A 10,338-nucleotide genomic window follows, 5' to 3' on the forward strand; every position below is an offset into this window, starting at 1 on the left:
GTAGTAGCTATACATTTTAAATAAAGGAATCAGTCAATATTTAGGTATTGTTCAAGGTAACAAATAGATGTAATAATCAAGTAAGACAAGAGAAGTTAGTAGGATCATATATTTTTTTAAAAAACACAATGCTTCTTGCTGTGGTGGGATAAAATATGTGTTTCTGTAGCTAATGGTTCTTTATATCAATATATCTCTCTGGTAATTAAGACCCTACTGTAGCTGATGGTACCCTATCACTTTTAAAACTTTATAATAACCTGTGTCAAATAATAATGGTATATTCTTAGGGTCTAGATGAAAGTAAAGGATTACTCACCCAAAATTATAAGTTAAAATAATGAACTTAATATAGAATGAACCCTATTATATGTAAGATAACAAATATCCTGAAGCAACAACCCAGGATGGTAGACATTAATTTAGCCCCCAAAATCACCCAATTATACATAATTTCATGCTAATTTGAACGATGCCTTTTTTTCCTTTTGGCATATATAACTCAAATAGAGACACCCCTCAATGTGTATAAAAGCCCAAAGAAGCCATCAGCACACAATATTCTGTTCTCCTCTGAAGTTATAGCTATCCACAGACAAGGTGACCATTTCTCATACTGCCATGTCTCTCCGATTTTCTAGCGGGTCCAGGCGTATTTGCCTACGGTCTGGAACTGGATCTGTCAGACCATCCAGTGGAGGCACAGGCTTTGCAGGCAGCAATGCTTGTGACAACTCTGGTGCTGGACATGGATTTTCCTATGCTTTGGGAGGCGGCTTGGGCAGTCTTCCTGGTGGAGACCATGCTGGTGGTATCCCGGGAGGTGGTACCTGTGCTGGCTTTGCTGGAAGTGAAGGGGGACTCTTCTCTGGGAATGAGAAGGTGACCATGCAGAATCTTAATGACCGCTTGGCATCCTACCTGGATAACGTGAGAGCTCTGGAGGAGGCAAATGCTGAACTAGAGAGAAAAATCAAGAGTTGGTATGAAAAACATCGTCCTGGATCTTTCCATGGACTTGATCACGACTACAGCAGATATCACTTAACAATCGAAGATCTTAAGAATGAGGTGAGAATTCACAAATTTGGAACTACTCAAAGTATTTAAGAATGACCTAGCAAAAGACACAGAAGTAGAACAGGAAATGCTTCAGAACTGTTATGTATCATTTATATCATATTTATTATCTATTTTAAAACGCAATTCTTCCTATTAGCTAAAAACAGGCACTTTGATTCATGAATGTCTATGCAACTTAAATGTTACTAGTTCCATTATTGCTTATTTTGAGATATATTCATTGATAAAGAAGTATTACAGTCTAAAATTTATATGGAAAGAAGTAAAACCATATCTGTAATTTTTAAAAATAAAATTTTAAACCTTTTTGGTTATTACATAAGGAAGTGAGATTTTTTATACCAAGGTTGATTGTGCAATGTTTTTTGTTTGTGTGCTTGTTTGTTTCCTGAAATAATAGGTTGTTAGAGCAGACTTACTGGTTGTGTTCTCCCTCCTGATTTCTTCTAGATCATCTCTTCCACTACGGCAAATGCTAATGTCATTCTGCAGATTGATAATGCCAGACTGGCTGCTGATGATTTCCGGCTAAAGTAGGATATAGAAAATAATCACACCTAGAACATGGTTCTAGTCCACTTAATGTGTTATATAAAATTTCAATTTCACCCCAAGTAGAACAAGCTATGGGCTTCCCAGGTGGCACTAGTGGTAAAGAACCCGCCCGCCAGTGCAGGAGACATGAGAGACACAGGTTTGATCCCTGGGTCGGGAAGATCCCCTGGAGAAGGGCATGACAACCCACTCTGGTATTCTTGCCTGGAGAATCCCATTGGACAGAGGAGCCTGGTGGGCTAAAGTCCATAGAGTCACATAGAGTTGGACACAGCTGAAGTGACTTAGTATGCACGCATAGAACAAGCTATAACCTAAGAGATTAAAGGAAGTAACATATGTGACAATGCTACAACAAAATGCCATACAAAGCATGTTGTAAGATTACAATCAGCTAGACTCACATTTTTACATATTTATGACATTCTTGAGCCAAAATATCACTGTATTTCTAGGCCTGCCTAAAATAGTGCCAAGTACAAAGTAAATGTAAATATTTGTTTTAATTGACCAATTTACAATTTTTATTTTTAACTTCAATAAAATTCTGAAACGATCTATTTCTACTTAATTGGGATATGCTATTGGAATTTGCATGACCAGATATTCACGCTGATTATTCTGCACAGAATTGTGTGAGAGGAGTGGAGGAGGACTTTCTTTGTATACATTTATAATATTTAAAGACCTGATTTCATTTCTAACTTTCACTTAAAAGCAGTTGAGCAGTTGAGTAAAGCAGGTTTTACTTTTCGGTCTCTTGAGCTAGTCTACTTGGTGCTGAGATTCACTGAATGTTTCCCAAGGTATGAAAATGAGCTCGCCCTTCACCAAAACACAGAGGCTGACATCAATGGGTTACGGCGAGTCCTGGATGAACTGACGCTCTGCAGGACCGACCAGGAACTGCAGTATGAATCCCTGAGTGAAGAGATGACCTATCTCAAGAAGAACCACGAAGAGGTAGGGGAAGCTTTAGCTCTAGCTATTTTAAATACTTGGGGGTGAAGATTAAATGACAATAGTAACTCGTGCTCCTTGTAATAATTCAAACAGCACCAAGGCATATAAAACAAAGAATTCCATGTCTCCTGCTCTGCCCTTCTAATCTCATCCCCCAAGGTGATACATAGTTAACACTTTGATCTGTATCCTTTCATTTTCTGGCTGATGTCACAGCCTAACCTTAGGAAATTAATACATTACTTTTCTCTACCACCTTCAAATCCAGGAATGTTCAAATCCCAGTCCTTTCAGGTACTAAGCATGTTGGGCAAATAATTTAACCTCTCTGTGCCTCCATTTCCCAATCTGTAAATTAAGTCTGGTAATAGTACCTACCAGTTAGAGATGTTAATACCCCTAAACTGCTTTAGAACAATGTGTGGCATATAACAAGTACTTAAGTGAGAGCTATTGTCCTTAAGGTGAGAGTTCCAAGAGGGCAGGGATTTTTATTTGTTTTTCCACTGCTCTAGTTTCATCAACAAGCACTCTCACTGACATTTAATCTAGAATTATATGCTTGATGCAAACTACTATACATAACATAAACAACAAGGTCCTACTGTACTGCACAGGGAACTATATTCAATATCTTTTTTATTTTGCCGCACCCCATGGTATGTGGGCTCTTAGTTTCCCAGCCAGGGGGATCCAACTCATGTCCTTTGCAGTGGAAGCTGGGTCCTAACCACTGGACTGCCAGGGAATTCCCTACATTCAATATCTTGTAATAACATTATCTATAATGGAAAATAATCTGAAAATGGATACACATATATATGGATCATTTTGCTGTACATTTGAAACTAACACAACATTGTAAATCAATTATAATAAAATATTTTTTTAAAAAATAAAGGAAAAAAGAATTTAAGAACTCTCTGATCTTTGTACCTACTTCTCACTTAAAAGGATAAAACACCTCTCTGGATGTTGCGGTGTTGGTTGTGGCTGTCTTAAATAACGATGTAAACAGATGATTGGCATGACTAGTGATCGAATAAGTCCACGTAAAAAAAAATCACTCGTGCCTTAACTTAGACAACTCAAATTTAAGTCACAAACTGAGACCTAAAAAAGGAACAAGAGCGCAGGTGAGCACACACCTCACAGTCTCTCAGGTCACAGTCAACGTTTCCCCGCAGGAGATGAAGGCTCTGCAGTGCGCCGCGGGAGGCAACGTGAACGTGGAGATGAACGCGGCGCCCGGCGTGGACCTCACGCTTCTGCTGAACAACATGCGGGCCGAGTACGAAGACCTGGCCGAGCAGAACCGCAGAGACGCCGAGGCCTGGTTCAACGAAAAGGTAAGGGATGCCCAGCCCGGACCGGCCAGTACCAACCCCCGCCGCACCCCAACCCCACATCCCTCACCCTGCATCCCTCCACCCCACCCCCTCACTCACCCCCGCTCCCGCCCACCCCCTGGCAAGCTCAGACCCGTTGACTCCGGGGCGCCCGGCCTTGCAGAGCGCCACCCTGCAGCAGCAGATCTCTGACGAGGCGGGCGCGGCCTCCTCCGCCCGGGGCGAGCTCACGGAAGTGAAGCGCACGGTGCAGACCCTGGACATAGAGCTGCAGTCCCTCCTGGCAACGGTAGGTGAGAGCGCCGGTCAGCGACTCCAAAAAGCCTAACTGAAATTCTTCCCAGTCCCCCTGTTACAACTTCACCTCCAAATACTCAGCGTAGAGAGGACAGACAGACCCCGAGACGCTCAGAGAGACAGACAGCATTTCTTCCTCCCTGAGGTCTCTGAAGTTTGCTTCCCGCCCGCGCTCGGTGCCCACTTCCCGAAATTGGTCCTTTCTTCAGCTGGATGCAAAGCAAACAGCAGCAGCATTGATCCACCTGACAATCAAGTGGCAAGCTTATGTCAGGCTGTCAGGCAAAGCAGAGCTGGTATCACCAGCATCTCCTAATATTGCTGAAGTCCTGTTAAAAGCCACACTGTGCTTTCCCCCAGGCAAAGAAGGGGACACATCTGATTCCACGTGAGGACTGTTAGCCTCTTCAGCCTCGGGGCATCCAGGGGAGACATCCCAACCCAACACACCCCAAAAGGCTTGGCATTCTGCCTTCTCTGGCACTTACTGCCAATTATTTCAAATGTTTCCATGGACACAGCCCAGGAGGAAAACGGCTTCTCCTCTGGAGTGTCTGCTGGCAGCATTCAAAAGGCTTGGTTTTGAGAATTATGGCACATGTGGTGGTCTAAGGGTTCCCTGTCCTCATCAGAGGTTTCATGCCCCCTCTGAAGGCATCCTCAGAGTACACCAGGTTGACACAAAGAGCCACTATTATACAAATGAGAACAGTAAGCAGAGAAGGAAAAGATACTCAAAACAATAGGAAGACTGATTTGATGTAGACACCCTAAAAAAGGCCAGGGCTTTCTTACCATATGGTATTTAGACTGGAAACTCTACCACTCACTAACCCCATCTGAACAAGTGTGCCCCTCTCCTCCTTCACCTTCATCACCACTGCTGGCTGGTACCCAAGACCCTCCTCCCTTCCACTTTGGGCTCCTGGAACCCTCCTCTCTTCCCCATTCCCTTCTTTCCTGCAACGAGAACCTGAGGACCTACTCCTGCTGCTGTGCTCCTGAACACAAATCCTTCCTCTCGTTTTGGAGCTGCACTGAAGGAAATAAATTCCTGAGTTCCCAGAGCAGAATTTTAAGCACTTTCACAGAGAAGCAATGACATTAGAAAGTACCTAGATTCCGTGAAGCCAGTAGTCCTGTAGTTTTGGCTCATGATATAATCCACAAAAAAAGCCAACATAACCGAATAATAGAATATGAGTGGCATGGAACCTATCCTCCATTCCTGAGATTCTTTTGTGGTCAGATGACTTCTATAGTTTGGAACACAAACTGTGAGCACACTGGGAGTTGTCTAAATATAATATCTCAATGCTTCACATGCTTCCTGTAGTGTACAAACTTCTAAGTTCATCCTGACCTGCCTCCTCACTTACAAGCCAACCTTTACTGTAGGAAGATGTGAGATAGAGATGCTTATGGTCTGCTCTGATTTAGGACAATGTTAACAGTCTTGAAAAGGAGTATCATATGAGAACACTTTATCAGGGAAATTCAAGTTTTGAACACCCGAGCACACACCTCCCTGATATCTGCCACTTGTCGCCTCAGTGTCCTATTACCATCCTGTTCACCTTCCACTTCTTTTCCATGGAGAGCTCAGCCCCACCCATGTGATGTACTGGTCAGCCTGTTTATCAAAGGCAGTGCTTCTTAGCTCCCTGAGACTTCTGTTTAATAATGAATCTTTTATAACTCCCTCTTTATAATCCTAAAAATGGAGTCAAGAGATAATATATTTAGCAATACAGAAAAGATTTTTAAAACCAGTGTAATGCCATAACAGCAATCAAGAGGAAAAATAGAAGTTTTAAAATAATATATATTTAATATGTAAAAAAAAAAAAATAAAGTAAAATAATATATATTTAATATGTAAACACTTGGGCCCTACTACCCTGTAATGAAACAGACTGAAGCTTACACCTTCTTTTCATGGATAAGTTTCATTTTAAACAACATAAGATTGGGAGTTGGTCCACACAAGAATACAAAGGAAATGAAAGAGTGGAAGGAGGAGTGCACACTGAGGTAATAACTAATATCAAGAGACGTAATAACCACCCGGATGTGATACGATAATAGAAAGAGGAAAATTATATTAATTAAAGTAGAGATCACATGACAAGACAAATTACAGACTATGCAAGTGGAAATGAGGAGGTATAATAGTCACAAGAGTAGAGCTGAAATAATGACCTGTCCTGGGTTATGAAATATATCTCTTGTCTTGAAATCCCACCCGTGTGAGGGCATGCACACAATCTCAAGTGCTTATTAAAAGGCCTTTGACTGATGACAGAAAACCAAGGATGAATTAGAAAAAGAAACAGCAGCACAAAAAGCAATGGCACCGTGGTGGGGTAGATCTTTGGAGACAGTAGCAGAATAAGATTGAAAAACAACAGGCAACTCAAAAATAAGTATGCAATCTCAAAATAAAATTGAAAGATTTCAAAATAAGATTGATTTCTTATTATGGTACCCCCCCAAAAAGTGTTTTAATATAAAGATTGGTTGTTATAGTACTCTTGCCTGGAAAATCCTATGGACAGAGGAGCCTGGTAGGCTATAGTCCATGGGGTTGCAAAGAGTCGGACACGACTGAGAGACTTTATTTTTGGTTGTTATATGAAATAATACCTAAATATGTGAATGTCTGCTGGAACAATCAGAAATCCATGGGTCAGGTATCTCATGCCAGGACATCCATCAGGCCTGCTCCCCCCACCCAGTAAACGCCAGTCACTTCCCCTTTCTCTCCACCTCCTATTTATCTGTGACAAGTGCCTCAGATTTCCAAAGCTCACCTAGGGAGCAGTACTGTCCTTTGCTGAGAAACACTAGTCCACGTGTCCTCCAAGTGGTCCTCCTTCATCCCTTGTTGTGACATCTTTTATGTCCTCAGAAACACTCCCTGGAGTGCTCCTTGACAGAGACGGAGGGCAACTACTGTGCACAGCTGGCCCAGATCCAGGCTCAGATTGGGGTCCTGGAGGAACAGCTGCACCAGGTCAGGACCGAGACCGAGGGCCAGAAACTGGAGTATGAACAGCTCCTGGACATCAAGGTCCACCTGGAAAAAGAAATCGAGACCTACTGCCGCCTGATAGATGGAGACAGAAAGTAAGTAATGCCATTAGACAATTCAGTTTTTACCTGTTTCAAGCTACAACCATAGACGATCATTCCCCTTCCATGCCTCCAAGCTTCCCCTCTTCCTTCCCACTGCAGAAAAGGATGGCCATCTCTTGCCTCAACTGTCCCCTCTTTCATACTTTGTATATCACAGCTGCATCTTCATCTGCCCTGGGTGATCCCAGTCATCCCTGCAGAAGTCTCCATTTGTTATCCTTTTAATCCTTGTGGGTTTCAAGCTTATCCAACTTTCAGTTCATTCCTAACATCACTGCTGTCCTGAAATAAATGTACTCTTTACAACCCCCCAGGATAAAATGTATACTTTTTCCTTAAGTTTTAAATTCTTGGGTTTTAAAAAAAATCAAATGTAAACAAGATTGTTTTATATCCTCTCTTAAGATAACTAAAAATTTTAATTAAAATTAAAAATTTTAATATTTTCCTCTATAGAAAATGAAAATCTGTTTTGGGCCTACAAAGTTTGCTTGCATTCATGTTCATCCCTTGACTCAATGAATATTTATGAAGTGATGAACAAATATTACAGAATAAATTGGATTTTTTTTAACAGTTCATGCTCTAAATCAAAGGGCTTTGGATCAGGAAGCCCAGGAAATTCATCTAAAGGTAATAAAATCTAGCTTTCCTTCTATTTCAGCAAATATTTTTACGTTAATGAAATCATACACTATGGCAACAGCCTGTCTATATTTAAGTAATTTTAACTAACGTGCTCTGAACTTAAAGTATTCTGTTGAGTGGATACAACTATCCCAAACAATTATTATAAACCAATACTTAACTCCCTCAACAAAAAATTATATTACAACAGTGGAATTCTTTGTCATGTAATATTTTAAGTTGAATATGTGTATTACATGTTTTATTTCTAGATTTATCCAGAACCACGCTGGTAAAGACAGTGGTTGAAGAGATAGATCAACGTGGTAAAGTTCTTTCATCGAGGGTTCAGTCCATTGAAGAAAAGACATCTAAAATAACCAATGGCAAGACAGAACAAAGAGTTCCTTTCTAGTTGTCACTTTTGAGAAAAGAATCATTTGGGGAAAGATTCTGCAAAACTTCATTCTAAATATCAATGAGATAATAAAAACAATTTCTACCCTTAAAGATTAGTTACTTACCAAGAAAAATAAAATCCTGTTGTCTTAGTTACCTTTTATAGGAAGTTGGGTGTGTGTTTTCAAATAAATAAAGTTGATGTACACTTATGTCCATTCACTCGTGACAAATAAATAATTGAGAGTTATTTTTTCCATGTCTAATTCATAGAGAAACATTTATGGAATATATTTTAACTGCCTTTTACCCTAGCTTTATATAATAGTCAATACCACATGGCATTTAAATACTAAACATTCACTAGGCATAATCTTTGTTGTTGAGTCGCTAAGTCATGTTCAACTCTTGTGACCCCATGGACTGGACTATAACCTGCCAGGCTCCTCTGTCCATGGGATTTTCCAGGCAAGAATACTAGAGCGGGTTGCCATTTCCTTCTCCAGGGCATCTTCCTGATCCAGGGAAAAAACTCATGTCTCCTGCATTGCAGGTCGATTCTTAATGCTGAGCCACTAGGGAAGCAGGCATAATCTTTAAATCATTTTTACATAAGCAAGCAATCTGGAAGGAAATCAGTCCTGAATACGCATTGGAAGGACTGATGCTGAAGCTGAAACTCCAATAGTTTGGCCACTTGATGCAAAAAACTGACTCATTGGAAAAGACCCGGATGCTGGGAAAGATTGAAGGCAGGAGGAGAAGGCGACAGAGGATGAGATAGTTGGATGGTATCACTGACTCAATGGACATGAGTTTGAGTAAATTCCAGGAGTTGGTGATGGACAGGGAGGTCTGGTGTGCTGTAGTCTATGGTGTCGCAAAGAGACAGACAGGACTGAATGAGCGACTGAACTGAAACTGAACTGAAGCAACCTGGAAATTTTTAGAAATTCTCCTGTGATTGAAAACTTCCGCCTCTAGATGGCGCGTTCCTGGTGTTTCACCCATGAGCCTATCTCAAACTCATTTGGAGATCTGAATACTTACCAGGATACCATTCCCCAAAATCAAGATAATCTTGAAAGATCTACAGCAAAGAATATCGTGCCAATGACTTTTTTCTAGAGCAGAAGTTGGCAAGCTTCTTCTCTAAAATATTTGGCCCAGATAGTAAATATTTTAAGCTTTGCAGGCCGTAAGTTCTCTATTTCAATGACTACTCAACTCATTCATTGAAGTACACATAAACAATAGATAAGAAAATAAGCATGACTACCTTCCAATAAAACTTTAGTTATAGACACTGAAATTTGAATGGCCAATAATTTTGATGTGTCAAAAAATATTTATCCTTCTTTTGATTTTTTTCCAACCATTTAAACATAAAAAACCATTCTTAGCTCATGAGACTGTACAGAAACACATGGTGGACCAGGTTTAACCCATGAACAGCTCTTCTAGAACTTAAAATCTCATGAGGTTGATGAATACATTTTTCTATCTTTCTGGATCAAAGTGTATGATAGGGATTCCCAACAAATTTTAAACTCCGCAAAGGAAGAACAGGCTCTCATATTCCTCAAATTTGTGACTGATTCTAATGAGAAGCTTTAATGAAGGTAGGAATTCTACCAAACAACCCAACGGTTATATGGGAGTTCAAAGAAGGGGCAAAAAGGATATTTACAGAATCTTGAGCTAAAGGTTACTAAATGAAGCAAACACTAGAAATTGATGGGGAAATAATTTCCCAATGGTACAATGTGTGGGCTTCCCAAGTGGCTCAGGGGTAAAGAATCTGCCTGCAATGCAGGAGATGCAGAAGACGCAGGTTCAATCCCTGAATGGGGAGCTCCTCTGGAGGAGGAAATGGCAACCCACTCCAGTATTCTTGTCTGGAAAATTCCATGGACAGAGGAGACTG

The 10,338-nt window shown here is 40.7% G+C and overlaps 1 protein-coding gene and 1 long non-coding RNA gene across 2 annotated transcripts in view; one reads left to right on the forward strand and one right to left on the reverse strand.

Annotated features, from left to right (window-relative positions):
* LOC145542693 (uncharacterized) overlaps positions 1-10,338 on the reverse strand; it is a 37,268-nt gene extending 26,930 nt beyond the window's left edge. Inside the window, exons 1-6 of the long non-coding RNA XR_014080072.1 lie at positions 8,537-10,338; positions 7,061-7,326; positions 3,750-4,230; positions 1,829-1,952; positions 1,503-1,611; positions 831-960 (exon numbers count right to left, since the gene is read on the reverse strand). This is a non-coding gene — a long non-coding RNA (uncharacterized LOC145542693). The remainder of the gene's footprint in view (positions 1-830; positions 961-1,502; positions 1,612-1,828; positions 1,953-3,749; positions 4,231-7,060; positions 7,327-8,536) is intronic.
* On the forward strand, positions 601-8,623 carry KRT28 (keratin 28). The gene is made up of 8 exons (XM_081582107.1): positions 601-1,071; positions 1,534-1,616; positions 2,445-2,601; positions 3,789-3,950; positions 4,114-4,239; positions 7,159-7,376; positions 7,963-8,018; positions 8,285-8,623. Exons 1-8 carry the CDS (start codon positions 622-624, stop codon positions 8,425-8,427), a joined length of 1,395 nt encoding a protein of 464 aa, XP_081438233.1. The 5' UTR covers positions 601-621; the 3' UTR covers positions 8,428-8,623.

The sequence above is a fragment of the Giraffa tippelskirchi genome, chromosome 3 (genome assembly GCF_054371585.1).
Source record: "Giraffa tippelskirchi isolate mGirTip1 chromosome 3, T2T-mGirTip1v1.2.pri, whole genome shotgun sequence".
In the NCBI taxonomy this organism is placed as follows: Eukaryota; Metazoa; Chordata; class Mammalia; order Artiodactyla; family Giraffidae; genus Giraffa; species Giraffa tippelskirchi.